The 19456-nt window shown below is 40.5% G+C and overlaps 1 protein-coding gene across 1 annotated transcript; it reads left to right on the top strand.

Moving 5' to 3' along the window:
- The first annotated feature begins 10224 nt into the window (after positions 1-10224).
- irx3a (iroquois homeobox 3a) lies at positions 10225-13621 on the top strand. The gene is made up of 4 exons (XM_043243377.1): positions 10225-10666; positions 11333-12365; positions 12851-12917; positions 13267-13621. Exons 1-4 carry the CDS (start codon positions 10454-10456, stop codon positions 13319-13321), a joined length of 1368 nt encoding a protein of 455 aa, XP_043099312.1. The 5' UTR covers positions 10225-10453; the 3' UTR covers positions 13322-13621.
- Positions 13622-19456: the final 5835 nt, after the last annotated feature.

The following is a 19456-nucleotide window of genomic DNA, read 5'->3' on the forward strand; positions in this document are numbered from 1 at the left end:
CATAATGAAGGTTTTGTTCCTCAAAGAGTTTCTGTGGTATTATACAGTAATCAGTAATTCACTTAAGCAGAACTGACCAGATAACGAGAAAAGGAATTTGAGCATATCAAAAACATCACAGTGCCCTATCACTTTAGACTCTTGTCAGAGGCTTTGATGTGCCCTGCTCTCAAAATGGTAGTGTGCTTAAAAAAATTGCAGCTCAATTTAAGTCTCATCCAAGGAGCTTACAACTGTAATTAAATCATTAAATTCTTGTCTACGCTTCACAGAGCGTAGAGAAATTAACTTCCCACCAACCTCATTTTCTATTTGAACATGAAATAATGATTTTCTGCCAGTCTAATTACAAAGCCAACATCTGATCAAGCCAGCATCCAGAGGGGATTATCACATGCTGCAGTATTAGAGCTCATTACCAGCTTGAGTGCAAAATTATTACATCTTGTAATTGGATGGTGAGATTTATATACAGATCGGGCTGGTTTCTGTAAGATTGTAATTACAAGGTTCGTTGGTTAGCTACTTATCAGAACTTTGCAGGAAAACAAAACAAATGGCTGGGCGAAATGAGCATGTCATTAACCTGTAACCTCAGAGACAGGGGCGAGAAGGGGGAGGGAGCACGTCTGTGCGAGCGTGTGTGTGTGTGTGTGTGTGAGAGAGCGGCGGGCTCGTGTCTGCATTAAGGGAAATGGGTTCATCCATTTCGGCACCCACCGGAGCAGCCCGCGCAAAACAGTCTGTTTCATTTATTTGACCTGCGTAATCTGTGCCTGTTAAAAAGAAAGAAGGTGGATGAGGGAGAGAGAAGGAACGAAGGAGGGGGCTACCAGAGGAGAAAAAGAGAGGAGTAAATGAGCTGTCTCTGCCAGTAGGATGGGCTCAATGCTTCTATTACTTAAAGCTAACAGGCTGTGAAGCCATTCATTCACAGGGCTGAGAGGAGCTATTTGGGCCTGCTGGGGGAAAGAGAGAGAGAAAGACTGAGAGATCGCTAACCTGGCTACATTGTGAGCAGCATACACACACACACACACACACACACCAGGTAGCTTGTGTTTGGTAACGCCTGATATAAACAGGCAACTAATCAATGAAAGAAAGGGCCGAGTTTATGCCGGGGGTGAAAGAAAAACCACGGAGAAGGAAAGAGGGAAAAAGGTGAAAATAAAAATTGTTCAATTACCAATTACCTCACCAACACGTTCTTTCTTTATTTCTCTCTCTCTCTCTCTCTCTCTCTCTCTCTCTCTCTCTCTCTGTTTCTTTCCATCGCTCTCTCTCTTTTTCTAGAACAAGTGATTTTGCAGCACAAATCAATGTTGGCAGGTCAGGCAGCCAGCTACTAATCTTGGCATTACAACGCTCCAATCAGCGCGAGCCAGGTAATGGAGTTGTTATTGAACTTCATAGTTAGGATTAGATTCTCAGCGAAGATCAATGCCGCTCTGAGATGAGACTGATAAAGGCCTGATAGCAATCTGAATCCCTATAGCCATACACTGAGCCTCTCTCTCTCTCTCTCTCCCTGTGTGTGTGTGTGTGTGTGTGTGTTCGAATTTTTCTCCCTCTTGTCCTCTCTTTGCCTTTTCTCTTGTTCCTTTTTCCCTCTGTCGTCTGATTGGGCTTTGAAAGGCTTTCACCTGCGTCCAACTCTTTTTATGTTTATATATTGTTGCTTGACCAGACATACTCACTTAAGTACTGCTGTAATTTGTCAGTGAGGAGGATGTTTATTTAAATGTCTACACTGTTTAAGAAATATAATGATTTTTGAATTATGGACTGACATAAATGAAGATAAAATGCACAATAATAGGAGAAAATTGAGCATTGAGAGATATTATGATGTATCCCAAAGAGCCAGGCTGTGATGAGAAAAGGGAATTGAGTATCTAGCGAGGTACGGGGTAATGACTACATTTTTTATCACAACTAATGGCCTTTTAATTCTCTCTCTTTTCCTCCTGCTTTGTAATGGGATTATTAATATCACTCTCTTTTCGAGTGTTTTGAGGAAATAAACCGAGCTAATGCTCTGTGGGGGTCAAAAGGAGCCGAGTTTGAGCGCAATAGCTGCACCGGGAAAACAAAGACAATTTATTGGGCATTATAATTTCATAATTCAGCATTCATCAATGCTCATACAAAATGCAGTTTGAGGACTTATTTTCCTCAGGAGGAGAAGCGGCCTGTCACAAACCCCCGAGAGCGATGGGAGCAGGACCTGTAGGAGCGGCTCGCAAAGTTGATTTTGTTAAAGCTCGCAAAAGTACTTCATTTATTTCAGGGCTCCTTGTGGCCATTTAGCAAGTAGCTCTGCGGAGGCCCCTTGACAGTGCCAAATCAATAGTGAATCAATGGCCGAGGCAAATCAATCAGCCAGGTTTTCTTCTCAAAATATTTAATTAAACATGGTGGAAAATAACTCCAGGATTTATTGTTTGATGCTAAGAGCATTAGTGATTTGCCTTTTCCTGAGCTACGCCTGAGGCCCGAGTCACCAGAGCGCTGCAGGAGCTCAGTGGGACCAGGGGAATAGCAAAGACACTTTTCCAATATATAATAATGCTTGTATTTATACATGCGTATGCGGCTTCTTGACTCTCTCTCTCTCTCTCTCTCGAGTGCGCTAATCCACTGCAGCAGCAGATCGTTTGAGAGAGTGAGGAGAGACAGGGAGAGCGGCCCGGCAGAGCGCTATGTTTTTAGATAGTCTAACATCTTAATCCTTTGCAACCATTCTACTGCGAGATGCGCCACTGTCTGACCACTACTAGTGACCATCAACTCCAAGCTATGTGGTCAACCATAGTATTTTTTCTTTTTTTTTCTTTTAAGAAAGTACATCCCAATTCATATATTTGTGAACTACTCTGTGCCATACTGTAGCAGGAATAGTGTGAGTAGTGCGCGCGTTTGAAGCACTTGATTGACTGCAAAAATAAATGCCTGATATTTTTTTGCATTTTTGCATTTTTAGCTTTGGATGATTAAATAACCTTATTCATAGTGCAGTAGTCTACCTTCTAAGAAACGATGGTACAAAAGCTGGCACTAAAGTGGTGACCTTTTTACAAAAGTATTAATATATACCATTATATTACCAATATGTACCTTTAAGGTACTAATATACACATTTTAGGGCATTATAAGGTACAAATGTGTACATTTTCAACCATTTCTTCTATAAGAACAACATAGCTTCAATCCGTGTAGCGCTGAAAACCTCTCACTCGGGTCAATTCACCCCCTTAAATTTTTCAGTTTGGTGCTGCGTGTAATCATTAATCGCTTTTCATAATCTGCAGGATACAGAAGGAAGTGATTTGATTGCACACATGCTAAGCTTCTGACAGGGCCAGCCACAACAGACACCAGCAGACATTGATATGTGAGGATAATGCAGAGGCGTGTTGGGATCTGGGATGTTTCTGAGGAGGAGAGAGGCGTTAACGGTGATGATGAGGGTGGCATTGTTCTGAAAATCTGGCAGCTCTTCCCAAGCCTATGTGTATGAAAAAGGAATTAGGGGAGTGTGTGTCTGTGTGTGTATGTAATCATCACTGGGTCACAGTGGAGTGACCTACCAGCTGAGTCCATTGCTGCTCCACTGCTCACAAGGTAACAAATGGCCCCAAATACACAAACACATGCGTACACACACACAGAGAAATAAAGTGGGTTAACATTTGCTCAATTTCACAAGTCAACTCTGAAAGCTAAATCTACAAACAATTACACTCGGCTGCACACAAAAGAAACGGAGCGATCTTGTTATCCCGAGGTCTGACGACTCCAAAAATGGCCAGTGTGTTTGTGTTTATTACTCTTCTTTATCCCAGGGCAGTCTTGTATCACCAACTTATAATAAAAAAACATGCATAAAGGGGAGAAATATAATAATATCTTTAAAAAAAAGCTAAAATGTAAACAAATGTAAATCTGAAATTCAATGTTGTTAAAATCAAACTGAAATCATGCATAGCATCTCTATGTACATACAGACAGCTAGAGATAGCACTTTTATATAGACTATTATGTTAATGTAGCACACACACTTGCACACACGCACTTTCACACACTTAGACTGGAGTGTGTACATGAGGACAGTGCTTAGGTGGTCTATGTCATATCACTAACTGCATGCTGAGTATAAGTGCTGGCAGTATAAACTGCACTGACCTCAGTGTGTTGGCATGCTGTGCCACTCAATATTACAGATTACACACACACACACACTGAAAACCATAATGCTATTCAGTCTAGACCTGATAAGAGGCGCACTACTATTTGCTATTAGCCGGTTCTAAAGAAATAATAAGGATGGAAAGACTAGCTCGCATTCTTTTTCATTCAAGACAGGAGGCTAGTTACTGAAATGGTACGTTATACAAGCCATGCAATCTTTAAAAACCTACTTGACTTTATATATGAGGACGCATCAATATGTAGACTGTGAGCTATTCTTCCCGCAGGGTTATCAGTGCCTCTGGGTGGATAGGGGCCTCTGTGTTAGTACAGCTGCTTCTCCTGCAGCTACATACAAACCTGCTACAGCAGCTGGAGAAAAAAAAAGAGAAAGAGAGAGCTGGTAATCTTGAATGGACTGTATAAAAATCACACATTTTGATTATTACTGGATTGTTCAAACAGCTTCTGTGTTTTGGCGGTATATCCTCTCTATATCCACTCTTTAACCGTGAATGGTTACTTACTCTTTCCCTCTCTTTTTATTCATCACAATTTGTGGCTGATAGAAGAGGTCTTCATTATGTGTGCATGCTATGTCCAGCAGCTCAATATGCTATCGGGGCACCCTGTAATCTTTCTATAGATATTAGACACAACTTGCTTCAGGCAAACATCTTCTATAAGAAAAAATCCTTCCCAGTGGCTGCCTTCAACTTGAGATCGATAGAATGCAAGCATATTTTCCTCGTGTGCTTCCTGTACATCATAAACTGGCATTCTTTGGCCTATGAGCATTCAAGTCAAATAACTTTCACTGGAAAATCCCACGTTCAGAAACTGCTTGCTTTACCACTTAATCAAATTATTTTATTATGTACACAGAGAATGTTAGTCAGAGGAGCGATACAGGTTTTTGTTCTGCAAGTGGTTTATTACCGAGCCCTAAATTAAAAATGTCTCAAGGCAAGTCACTGTAGAGTTAAGGATCAATACTTTCTTCACGTGGTTTATTATTAGGAGTTACTGCTGACTGAATTAGTTTTGAAACCAGAAGTGGTTAATGCGTGTGTCACCACATGAAGCATTAAGCATAAGTGACCGGATTGTTTACAGTTATTACTAGTAACATACATTTGGAACGGTATTAGTAATGGTAATCATTGCCTCAGCGATTTGCATATGTGCAGATGACAGTTTTATAGCTAAGATAACCGAAATCTCATCTGTCAACAAAACCCAAAACGAATCTGAGTTTCTAAATAGTGCTTGTGCACTCTAGTCTTGCCCTTGAACACACATACACAATTTCCTTCAGTCGCGCGCCACTGTGTGTCTTTCTGTCACTTCTCCATAAACTGACAGCAGCAAAGCAAGCTCCAACTTGTATTTTAATTCAGGCCTGAAGTTACTTATTTCAGTATTGATCAGCTGTAATGCTGAATCAATGCTCATCTTGTTACCTGGGCTATACCCGTGTAACACACTGATATCCCCGGCCACAGGAACTCATTCCCTTTGCAAAGTGACTTTACCATAAAATCAATGGCTGCTTTGTTACTGATACAGGAGACAACCACGCAGAGAAAGGCCGGCAGCGGTGAAGAAAGCATGCATGTGGCTAATATTCAAATCAACATTGTGAATACAGTCCAGAAACACTGGACAATTTTGTGTGCTTAGTTTTTTCCCACGGTAAATAAAAAGAATGTTGCTGATTATTAGAAATGTTATTATTATTATTAATAATAATAATTTAATTATTATTATTATTATGTCAGGTATACCTACTCAATGACTGGCAAAAGCAGAAAGAAACTAGAAATCTATTCTTGTCGCATTCACATTGTCAGTCATCCCCTACAAATTTACTCTAAAAGGCAACTGAGAAAAAACAGGTCTTGTAGGTGTGTGCACTCTTTGCTGAGAGGGCAGATGTTGGCAAATAGCGATAAATGAAAGTGACCCTGCCTTGCTAATAGAACAACTCGAAGCCCGCGCTAGACCGCCATCAAAATATTTACCAAAGCCGCGCGCGAAGACCGGGCAGCGCGTGCTCTGACCTTCTCAATCAATTACTGCGCGTGGCCGCCGCTGGCTGCGCAATTTACCAAATCCAAATTCCCACTTTATGACCGCGCTGCTCCGACTATACGCTCGCTCCGTATCGCAGCCGATGAAACAATCGAGAATAACTCCCCCCAGATTTCCGCCACCTCAGCACGCAGACTTCAGCAGTCACTTAATAGACTGGGCTTGTCGTCGAAGCGTTGATGCTGAGGAAAATGGTTTTTCTTCCCTTTCCGTCTGTGCTTTTCTCGAGTTGCCAAAGGCTGCGCGCAGTATAATATTAGATACACGGTTAACGTTTATAAAATTAGGATAGACTATTTCACCCCCCTTACTTCTATTTAGGCCTCTTGATATTGTGCAAACAAGAGGTCTAAATCCGCCCGTGTTAGTGTAAAGGAGGCGTAAAGGTTAAGAAAATCCCCTCAGTGAGCAGACGCCAGAACCTGTAATCTAAACCACCTGTAGATGTTCGGTAGGACAACCAGGTCGGGTCCGATAGGGCTTTCGGTCCTCGCTAATGAAGGGTTAAAACAAACGTCGCCGTTTGAATTTGGTGTTTGATACAATTTGTTAAAGCATTTTAATAAGTTGCAGTCCATTGACTACTCTTAATTTACTCCAAATTGCTGCGTGTGCCCAGGGAACAGTTCAAAACTCGTCACTTTCTCCTCCACTGCAAGTTATCTCTTTAATAGACACGATTGATTGGAGAAACCTAATTAAAATAACATTAGTCAAATTATGCTAACAGTAAAAATTAAACTTTAAACATATTCAGGAAGTACACTTGCTCCTGAGTTCATTTTTGAAAGCGTTTAATTTATTGGATTAAACGTCCTCAGTCGTTCCACACACGCGCGCGCGCGTTTCTTTTTATTATTATTTTTTTGTTATTATTCTGCAGCACGTCGCGTGGTTGAGATTTTCTTTTTGCAGATCGTAGACTGCGATGAAATGAGGTAAATCATCTGGAATTACTTAGTGTACAGAACATTTTTTTTTTCCGAAACAACTCACTCACCTAGCACTACCGATTCTGCGTTTCTATACAACGACGGAGAAGCTACTATATTCCCGGTCCTTTTTCCCGTTTAGCCAAAACTTAGATGCCCGACGTAAACTCTTCCCAGAACTTGCAAACTGATTTCCCCTCTCGACTTTAACCAAATAAAATCCTGTTTGCCGGAGCTGTTAAAGAAAACGTGATTTAGGCCAGTCACTTTAACGCGCGTATTTCTCATTCCTCCCCCTGTCGAGTACGCCCCACACACACACACACACACACACACACACATCAAAGGTCATTAAGTGTGTTTTCGTTTTAAATCCTTTGTCGCCTCAATTAACAGATCGGATCAGAAAAGCCCGTTTAAAAGACCATGTGCGGTGGGGTATGTGTTACTTGTTTTCTGTCGCCTTGGCATTGCGGAGCTGATTCAGAGGTGTAATTTGAAGAGCCCCTGTTTGAAGTCTTTGATCAGCGCTGTCGCAGGCATCTTGTGTATTGCATAAGGAAACGCTTTTGAGCGCAACGTCTCTGCTTGTTTATTTGGATGCGTGTTGGAGAATGCGAAATGGTGTCATCTGCATAATTGCTAGTAAAAGAGTCACAGAAATCATCCCTCAAGTCACACATCCGAGATTGCCCTATTTATACACGTGATATTATAGTGCCGTGCCTTGAAACGTTGGCCTGCGTTTAAATAGGTAAAACTAAGAAAATAATACTAATGATCATAAATAAATAAACAGCAACAACAAAAAAATTAACAGTTAAATAAACGCGTGTTCTACATATTAGTGCTATAATTAATTATTAATATTTCTGATGCAATTGTTTGGTTTTATTATTGCTGTTAATATCATTATAGTAACTTTAAAATATAAACAACAAGAATAACCACAATAACAGCAACAATGATAATGATGATGATGATGATTACGCATTTTATTTACATTGTTGCAAGGGCTTCCAGAGGGGTGGGAGAAGAAGGCAGGAAGAAAACACTGTCCTAACGCTTTTATTGCCGTGCCAGTCTCCTGGGTCAGTGTGAAAGTGTTAAGTTAGTGCATGTGTATTTGATTGGGCCAATAAATCAGACGCAAACCTTGAGGCCCTGACAGGTCCCGGGATGAGACACGTGTCCATCCGAATTCAGAGCGCTGCGAGGCGGACTCCGGCGCGCGCACTCAGCCTATCCTTTGCCGCGTGCGTCCAACTTCACTGCGCTCGGTGCTTTCGAAACGGTTAGCTTGCGTCTAAATAACCGCGAATGCCTGTAAGTAAATGAGACTCCGAAGAAACCCGGATTGCTTAAAACCTAGAGGGTTAGCTGCGTTTTGTCTCGTCCCAGATGGCGCAGTGCTGCGGGGTCAGCCGGGTGGGCTGAGAGCTCTTGTTAGCTCTGCAGGTCCGTGTGGGTGTTATTGACGGTTATGTAGTTATTACCATCCGCTCTGAATGGCATCAGACTGCTGTTCTAATTAATAACCCCGTAATCCCGCATTGTTAGACGTCAAAACAGCAGACACGTGGTAAGGAGAACATGGAAATCCGGGAGTCGTTAAATAAGCGAAGAGCCAATACAAATGACATTTCTGATATTAAAATGCCATAACAATAACTAGGCTATCTCTTTAAAAGCAGATGGGAGGTTTAGGAGGAACACCGCGTTCTTGGAAACCACATCACATTAAATCCACGCCGAGGCTGATTCGCCATAATCTTTCATTACTGAACTGAGACGTAGTCATCCTATATTCAAATAAACGAAACTCGTTAAAGCACTAATCGTTGCCGTTGTTTGGAAGACGATTAGCAGACATATGATGACACTAGACCAGGAGCATAATACGATTATAAATGTTTCCTGCATATTTTCATATATTGATTCGAGGAATTTCAATCGAGATCATCGTCCTTTGTTTTAATCCGTATTATTTACAGAAGGGTGCGGATTATATCAGATATTTTCGGTGGATATCTGTAAAGTAATCCTGTAGGTTAATCGCCCGAAATATGTTTTTTTTTTTTTTTTTTTTTTTTTTTTTTTTTAGGAACAAAAGCTTTACACATGAATGCAATTGAAACATTCGCGATTATATTTTAATACGTCAAAAAAGCCTTCAAGACTGACAGTTGAAACACAGGCAACATCATAGTAATAGTAGCATCAGTAGTAATAGTAATAATAATAATTAATAATAATAATTTTTCATAGTTTAAAAAAAAAAACAAGCACCACGCGTAATTGTAATTTGCCGAAATCCACAATACCGCATATGTCAGATCACGAAATTATGCTGTCGTTCAGGCTTTTTAATTATTTTTTCTCAACTTACTCTGAAGGCGAACGGTAACATGCCAGTGTTTTGATGTTTGACTAAAGGCGTCAGAAGAGACCCCGCTTGGTTTGTTCCGCGTTAGATGAACTAAAAACGCTCTTCGCGTAATATTTTCCTGTAGCATTTTTGTAAGAGCGCGCATGAAATTATGTAGGCTGCGCGCTCTCCGATTTAAACTTTAAAGTTCTTCGTTTCACGTGGAAGAGACGCGAGTAAAATAAAGACACAAAAGATCTGCGGGAAGTTAATGACTCAACAAGAGTAAAATATTTACCATTTTGTGGACGATCAAAAAAAAATTTGAGAAGTAACACAAGAAAATGGGAAAAGGCTGAAGCGGCGAACAAATAACAAATGAAATGATTGGCGAGCCATAAAATGAGATTTGAAACTCATTCAAATAAGAGATGGCGACGTCAGAGGACTTATCCAGACGGAGAGCAGGAGCGGAGAGAGAGAGAGAGAGAGAGAGAGAGAGAGAGAGAGAGAGAGAGAGAGAGAGAGGAGGGAGAGAGGGAGGGAGAGAGAAAGAGAGAGAGAGAGAGGCTCTGTAAGTGGGGGTGAGACTTGAGAAATAGGAGGAGCTTCTGAACGACTAAAAATGTCAATCACAAAAAGGAGTTCCAATAATCTAAAGCAATCTGTAAGGACCTGACCTTAGTCCATTCAGATCAATAGGGAAGTAAGGGAGGAAAGCGCAATCGGATCGTTTACACTGGCTCTTTCGGAGGAAATATAGACTTCCCTGACACTTTGTACTCACTGTAAAGTGGATATCGTGGTGCGCACCAAGAGGGCGATTCGCCGCTTTTTGTGACTCCAGTAGACTTTCTCCACAACAATGTCTTTCCCACAGCTGGGATATCAGTACATCCGACCCATATACCCGCAGGACAGGCAGGGGATAGGCAGTGCCCGAGCCGGGACAGACCTGAGCCCGTCCGGAGCGCTCTCTAATGTTCTCTCTACTATGTACGGATCACCTTTCGCTGCCGCACAAAGCTATGGAGCTTTTCTTCCTTATTCAAATGATCTGTCCATTTTCAACCAGCTGGTGAGTAATCATTTTATTGTTTGTGCTGTTTTCTCTTTCTCTCTCAAACTCCGATGTAGCAAACTTTTTTTTTTTAATGCTTAGTGTGTTACAAAATCTTTCGCTCCGGTTCATGTTTCAAAACCATTAATTGCTGAAAGCGGCGGTGAACTTTGCTGTTTACTCCATTCGATAAATGCGAAACGAGTCGAAAAGGACGATATTAAAATAACACAAAACGAGACACAAGTGTAAAGTGCGTGCGGTTTTAATTCATTACAATAAATTAAAACCATTAAACAATCATTGCACGTATTAAAGAGAAAAAAAAAGATGTAGGACTCATGCACGGAATAAATGTAAAAATGCATAGCCTATATCGGTGCATCATGTTAATATATGTCGCACAATTTATATAAGTAGCCGATATAAAGAGCGAAGCTAGCACAATTAAGAATTTAAGGCCTTTTGTTAAATGTATAAAAAGTAATCCAAAAATCTCAATATGTCCTTGCTTTTGTAATTGTTCACGTAGACTGAAAATCATTTACGCAACTGATATATTCAGCAACAATACACCAGGGAACTGCAACTGAGTACAACAAAACGTAGTAGCCTGTGCCAGGCCAAGAATAATAATAGCTAGTGAATCGCAGTAATGTTGAATCCGTGTTCTGTGTTTTTAAGGGGGCACAGTATGAACTGAAGGACAGTCCGGGCGTCCAGCATCCTGGATTTGCCCACCATCATCCCGCCTTTTACCCATACGGTCAGTACCAGTTCGGAGACCCTTCCAGACCCAAAAATGCCACCAGGGAGAGCACCAGCACGCTCAAGGCCTGGCTAAGCGAGCACCGGAAAAACCCGTACCCCACCAAAGGCGAGAAGATCATGCTGGCCATCATCACCAAAATGACCCTCACTCAAGTGTCCACCTGGTTCGCCAACGCCAGGAGGAGGCTAAAGAAGGAGAACAAGATGACCTGGACCCCGCGGAGTCGCACGGACGAAGAAGGAAATGTTTACAACAGCGACCACGAGGGAGAGGACGGCGACAAGCGCGAGGACGAGGAGGAAATCGATTTGGAAAATATTGACACGGAGAATATCGAGAATAAGGACGATTTAGACGAGCAGGACGAGCTGCATTCCGATTTGAAACTGGACGGCAGGAGCGACTCGGAAATTTCAGACGGCTATGAGGATTTACAAGGACCGGAGCAAAGATTGTTCAAAGCCATGGTGAAAGACGGCAAAGAGATTCACGGCGACCGCGCAGAGCACTTTCACCATCACAGTCATCACCACCACCATCACCACCACAACAGCTTAGAACAGGCCAGCAGCGAGCCGGTCAAACTCAACCAGGCCATCATCAACTCTCCGCCCTCAGAAAACAACCCACCTCCGGCCCCAAAACCTAAGATCTGGTCTTTGGCAGAAACTGCCACAACTCCAGACAATCCACGAAAATCTCCTCTGATGAACGGGACTTCCGCCGTGTCCGCCGCGCAGACCATCATCACTCCTCACAGACTCCTTTCGTGTCCCGTAGGGAAAATCCAGAGCTGGACAAATCGGGGTTTCACCGCACACCAGCTCGCCTTGCTGAACTCAAACCACTACTTAGGACTCGGTAACCAGGCTTCGGCGAACGGCCTTGCCCTGTACAGCAGACAAGCAGAGGACAGGAGTCAGAACTCCGAGTCCACAGTCACAGGTACATGTCACCCACACTGAGAAGCGCAGAGATGTGCAGTTTTTGTTGACACTATTAAGACTGTACTGACAGACTGGAAACGCGCCATTCTTATTCCTCTCTGAATCCATTTTCATTTGATCACTACTGTGAAACGTTCAAGTAAAAAGAATTACGCTTGAAATGCAAATGTCTAGTGGAAAGTACTTATCTGACATATATATATATATATATATATATATTTTTTTTTTCGTCTTTTTTTTCTTTTCTTCAAAAGTCTGTCCAATTGAATATGTGGGAAAAAAGGTTTTCAGTTGGTGTGTTAGTGTGTGTGCATTTTGATATTTCTAGGCCATAAACTTTTTTTTTTCAACAACTGTAAGATCTTTTAAAGACTCTGCTTTTTAAAATAATAATAATATAATAATAATAATAATAATAATAATAATAAATTGGCATTTACATTAATTTTTTTCTTCTTCTTGTTACTGGTTTTATTATTTCAGAAAGATCTAGTGCCTTGGAAGCAGAGAAAAAGTTGTTAAAAACAGCCTTCCACCCTGTTCAGAGACGGTAAGAGCGGAGATCTTACATTGCCTGTCCATGACTTCAGTTTAGCGTTCCTTTCTTTTCTTTTCTTTTTTTAATTGTTACTTGTTAGTTTTTACATTTGGATATCACATAATGTTCATGCATGACTATCTAGTCACGCACTCGGGTACTTGCTATACCGTGGTTTAAACATGATTTATATATTGTGCTTGTGCAATAATAAACCCATAATGTCAAACCAATAAATCTCCAGTGCGTCGATGCGATATTTCAGAAAGTTGATTTCAGAAACGTTGTTCTTATACTTGCTTGCAGATTTAGTTTTGTATTGGCCCCGTGTTTTTCATGCTTCCCTTCTATATCCCAATAGGCCCCAGAACCAACTCGAAGCTGCCATGGTATTATCCGCCCTCTCGTCCTCGTAGGCTTTTCTCTCTCTCTCTTTTTTTTGTTTTTGTTTACTTCTCATTTTAACCTGTGTAAGGAATGTAAAATAAAAATAACTCACTTCTGTATACTTACATTGTAAGCATGTCCTGTGTACAATGGCTGATGTTAATGCTGTCAGGCCAAGTAGTCTGTGAGTCCCATTTCTTTTGTAAGCTCTGTGAGGATTTGATGTTGAAATGTTTTGTATATAACGTAAAGAAAATGTATATACTTGTGATCCGAAATTGTACAAGAAAGTCTATATTTTGGCTAATAAATGAACCGCTGCAACTTTACCGTCACTTTTCATTTTTTTAAAAAAAAAACGAAAAGAAAAACAAACAAACAAACAAAACAATGGAGCGCTAATACTGTAAACGGTATTAAAAACGTCACGCTTTTCTGTGCGCAAATGGTTACCGTGTGTGTTTTGAAAGGCATGGGAAACGTTAACTCGAGGTTATGAGGTTTGAAACGGAGGATTTGAAGTATTTTCCTATTTCAGGGACTTAACTGTAATTAGCTCCTTCTTGAATCGCGCATTTGGATATTAATGGATGGGGATTATCCCCACCGAGGCGGAACAGCCAATATGAAATGAATAATTATTTCATTTATATTGGGTTGAAATAGCATACAACTCAATTTCACTGTAATGAGAATTGAATTTTTTCTTCTTTGAAGAGGAAAAGTCACACACACACACACAAAAAAAAGTTAAACGCTCTCCTCTGTGCGGATGGTTAATGTAATCTCGACTATTTATAATTTTCGAGATTCTGCTTTTTAAAAATGTAATGAATTCTAATCAGACGTTGATGTTGTGCTGCTTGCCATATGCCTTCGAAACTGCGAAATTATTTATTTATGTGTGTTTTCCCTCTTGAAGATGATTTGCATGGCAGCAGCTTTGTTTCAGGGTTTCCAAAGTTTGGAGAAATTTAGAGTTGGAGCTCCCTCTACAGTCCACTTTGAGCGGCCTTTACGCGGACTGAGCCGTCTTGATCATCATCTTCTTTCGTTTGTGTCATTTATTCCAAAAAAGTTGAGAATGGCCATTTTTGTAGTCGTTCTTTTTTTTTTTGTGAGATTTGCTGGAAGCTTATAAGCAGAGTCTTAAGCGATATAGCGATTTCCCAATGAGAAAAATGCCTGGTGGAATATTTTGACACAGTTCATACACAAATCATCGAAACTGAAGACCGTACTCCGCGCAGCGAAACAAATACTAAATATTCGGGGGGAAGTAATAATTATCAACGTAGGCTTATATGTAGAATTTAATTTCCGAGTCTCTAAAATAGAAAAATATAATCGAAAAAGAATACAAAATTTTCAAGAATCAAAAATTTATATATACAAAACCATCTTGAATGGGAAGCTGCCTGTATTAAAATTATAGGCTATTTAAAATGTCCGCGTTCAACAGTTTGCAAAAATTCTTAAAATTATTATAATTAGCCTATAGCAAAGTTTAGCCTGTCGTCAATGCTTTACGGACACAAGCACAAATTATCGGTCAACTGGTATGACATTCTGTATACAGCAAAAAGTAGCCTAATTAATTATGCCAGTGTCCCTCTTTTAAAACAAATAAGCGCTCCAGTCCATAATAATCCAGAGATACAGCGAGAGAGAGGGAGATAAAACTCCGAGTTAATAAAAAACATTCATTTAGCAATTTAGCATTGTTCATATATATATATATATATATATATATATATATATATATATATATATATATATATATATATATATATATATATATATATGAAAATCAGTTCCGTCAAACTAAGAGCTAGCTATGAATATTCATATTCAGCTGTGTGACGTTGGAGACACTGATTGATGTAATCATCGTTCTGGCTCTCACTCGGAAGAGCGCCACCAGCTAGAGCCCAGAAAGTGACCAACATTCTCCAATCAGCGCTGACCCTCTCACGCGCACCGTGCAGGCCAAGAGGGAGAGCGCGAGGCCGGCGGCAAACAGGCTTGCAGAAACTTGCAACAGACCGAGGACTTTAGGCTACTGTTATATTACTGTGAAGCAAAAACTATATCTAAAATCGATACAATATTAGGCTATCAAATTATACATTAAATACCCTAACCAAACGTCTAAGCCGTATAGGGGAGGCCAGATAATTTTAACACACCCAAACGCCTGTAACTCATTTTTATTTTATTTTTTTAAAACCCGTTATGTCTTTAACTTTTAAATATTATCCACGCATTTTATACATTGTTACAAGAGTTTGTAAATATAGACCTACTATATGTAGCCAAATATTAGTTAATTCTAGTAAAATAGGTAGAGTAGGGCCTACTCCCAATAGAACATCGATACTTTGTGCACTAATTTGTCACTGTAGTCAGATGCTTCTTCAAAACAAATGTTACGCTACTCGCCACCATCCACCAACTTTTAAGCATTCCAATACAAAAAGGAATAAACAACAACTCTCTAGTGTCATTACACACACACACACACACACACACACACACATATATATATATATATATATATATATATATATATATATATATATATATATATATATATATATATATATATATATATATATATATATATATATATACACATTATATAAAATGAGTGAGTGAGATACACACGCATTCTGCACGAAATTATTCAACCCAGGAGGATGGTGGTTATGTATGATAGGAAGTTCATCCCTGTATTTGTTGATGGTGTTACCGCGCTTCCAAACTACTTTTACGTTCCCAACACGCTGTATTTCATTAGCAAAATATAACAGAACCGGCGTTAGGTCGACGGTACAGACTTTATCACGAACAGAAATCACGCGCCTTTCCGGTGACGAGCCCGTTCAGGGCTGTCATAAATATTGATGCTTGTTTAGTGCGCATTCCCTGCATATTAGGCTCAGAGGGACCTGAGCCACTCTTGATCATTAAAATCCATTTGAAATGCTCCTGAAAGGATGACACCGGGCTTCACGGCGTCTCTGATCATGGCATGAAATTACGGATTAAAATGCTTCGCCAGAAACAAAGTAATCACCGATACCGATGTCGCCATACGTGTCCAACCGCTTTCTTTCTCAACTTAGCAAATGGAGAGCATTAATGAACATTTTGCTCAGAGCTACGCGGAGGACATTCCGACTGGGGCTGTTAGTGTCACTCATTTATTCAGAGTTAAGTGGATGTCCTTGTGGCTAATGAGCAATAATCAACAGTGACTCCTCTTTTTATTCCAACGCTTCCAGCAATCTTAAAAACGGGAGCCCATTTTTCCCCCGCTGATACACAAGAGGGCAATTGCCGAACTAGAATCATCAGATTAAATTCGACTTGCATGTTCATACAATAATAATAATAATAATAATAATAATAATAATAATAATAATAATAATAAAAATAAAAGACTATCCATATAGCATTAAAACACATTTTTTTATTTTAATTAAATGTAATAAATAATAAATAAATGAGATGAAAGCAAGAAATGGCTATTTATAACCACTGATATAAGGAATTATTTTCACTGCATTTAACAATAGTTCTTGAAATTCCCAGCAGTTTGCACTTGGCTTCAAAAACCGGTGCCACTGCAAACACTATAAGTTTTACGAATGCACTAGAGTATATATGTTTATTTATTCACACACAGACAATATACATTGTGTATATATTAGGGGGAGGGATTGAGTAGGTCGAGTGTGATAGTATCATCAATGTGCATAAATACATACATAACCTGTGCTTCTTAGTACCGCAGAACTGCAGCATCTGTGGGAAATTCAGCACCATTGACACTCTCCAAATAAATGGCAATTCAGTCTATTAGCCACCACTAACCCATTATATCTCCAAGTACCATTCTCCCTCTACATCAATGACAGAGCTACATAGCTGTACCACTCACTGTGAGGAATGCTTTGTTAAATACCAATTTGGATGGGGGAAAGCGATGAAACACAGTGGAATCAAAGGCAAATCTAATCTATCTTTCTGACTCGCCATTGATGCCGAGAGGGAGGACAGACAGGGCTAACCCTTTTAGAGAAAACCAGCCAATGGAGTCATCAGCAGCCTTCTGCATGAATGGACAGGGCCGGAGGAGGACATGAAGACCGGAGTGGGCTGTCGAAGGGGCCAGAGTCAGGCTGTGAAAGAGAGGACCAGCCCTGTGCCGTGCCCCTGTCCACCCCTCTCTGTCAGTGTGCTCTGTGGCGACGATGTCCCACCACACCCCATCCCTGCACCGAGCAGGACAAATGTCAGCGCTATTGTAGCCCCGCAGAAGCTTTGAAGAGCCCTGTTCTCTTTGTGGAGGTCACTAATCCTTTTATGAGGCACTGCTGATTGTTAGCTTGGCAAACACGCACACATATACACAGCTCAGAGCGCGCTCTCGCTATCTCACACAGCAGAGTGTGTAGAATTTTTTCTTTTCCTCAGACATGGCTGACATGTTTAGATGACCTGTAAGGCTATAGAGGAAAACAGTGAAAGCGTAGAGGACACATGTTCCACACTGTCACTGTGCATGAGGTTACAGGCCATCTGAACACTTCTGCTGCTTCAGAGAAGAGATAACCACATTTACACCCCTAAATCTTGTTTTACACACACAAATACAAAAATACACCAGCCTCTAGTGTCTGTTCCGCTAAAGCCGGGATTGGATCTGCGATGAAAAACATTTTCAAAATCCGCAGGAAATCCATCAAAACATCTTCAGAACTATTGAGCAATTCGCACCTCACTGAAATTGACCAAGGTCTTGATGTTTACCGTTCGCCGTCTAAGCTGAGCGAGGCACGTTGGACGCAGAAAATGCGATTGGGAGACTATAGTGAAAGAAAACGGCAAATGCGCAGTGATGAAGGTGCATTGGGGCATTTGTCAGTTGATTCTTTCTCTGGCAGGTCTGGGGACAAAAGAACGAGAGAGTGACACTCTGTAGGACAGGAGGCGGGGCTGTGGAGAGCGCTAATTTCATGCCCTTTGTTGACAGAGGTTAGAGAGAGGAATTCTTTCACTCCATCTGAAAGACAACAAGTGGGGCAGAGGGTTATGGGTGTAAAAGGAAGAAGACGGAAAAAGAAAGGGAGAGAGAAAGACAGAAAGGTGGTGGGAGCCTTTGCCGTTCAGCCAGCTGAAAGATTGTGCCTTTCTCAGCCTCCTCAGCCATTATGGCCGAGTTACAGGGCAATTATGGAAATGTTTCTTTGAAGCGGAGTACTGCACTTTTTTCTCTCCTCCCCCCAACCAAGAGAAGTCTCCATCCCTCTCTCTTCGCCTCTGCCCGGACATGGCTCTGTCTCCCCCTGCATTTGCTCGCCTTTCTCCGTAGCATGAAAAAAGGGCTGCCTTGGTGAATGTGATCTGAATAGAGTGACTGAACTGTAAAGGTTAAACTACAAAGGGATCACGCCAGTGCCAGGCTTGAAAAATCAACTTTTTTTTATGACCGCTGAAAGGCTTCTTTTAAAAGATGATTTACTAGATACATGAGATATAACATTTTTTCATCAGTAAAGGAATATTATTATTCTTATATTCAGTGTTCAGTAAAAGCTAAGCTCAATTGATAGCATTAATGGAGTAAAATGTTGATTGTCATAAAAAAAAAAAAAGCCCCTCCTGCCCCTTGTTTTTCTTTGAAAGGGACAGAAAATGTGGTTATACTGAGCACCTTGTAATGAATGTGAATGGAAGGATATTTATTGGAGGATCTAAAAGCACAAATATACAATTTTTAATTCTATGAACACACACACACATATATTGATGTTTCTTGCGTACAGAACATACACAGAAAGTAAATACACTTAATACACATTGATTCCAGTGTATTTTAGTGTTTACAGACCCCCATCCCCCCGCACTGCAAGTGTTTTGGGCTAACCTACTTTTGTTTTAAAGAAAGAGTGAGACGATTTTTATATATTTATTTATTTTTGTGGCAATCAACATTATGCCAATTGAGCTCATGTTTGATTTATCCTAGAAAATCCCTTCAACAAAAGTGAGAATAGGCCTCTATTCTGAAGAGAGAATAGGCCTCTTTTTCCATTAAAAGGCGAGACAGAAAGAAATGGAGAGAAAAATCACCTGCTTTCCCCTTGTACATCAGT

The sequence above is a fragment of the Puntigrus tetrazona genome, chromosome 7 (assembly GCF_018831695.1).
Source record: "Puntigrus tetrazona isolate hp1 chromosome 7, ASM1883169v1, whole genome shotgun sequence".
In the NCBI taxonomy this organism is placed as follows: Eukaryota; Metazoa; Chordata; class Actinopteri; order Cypriniformes; family Cyprinidae; genus Puntigrus; species Puntigrus tetrazona.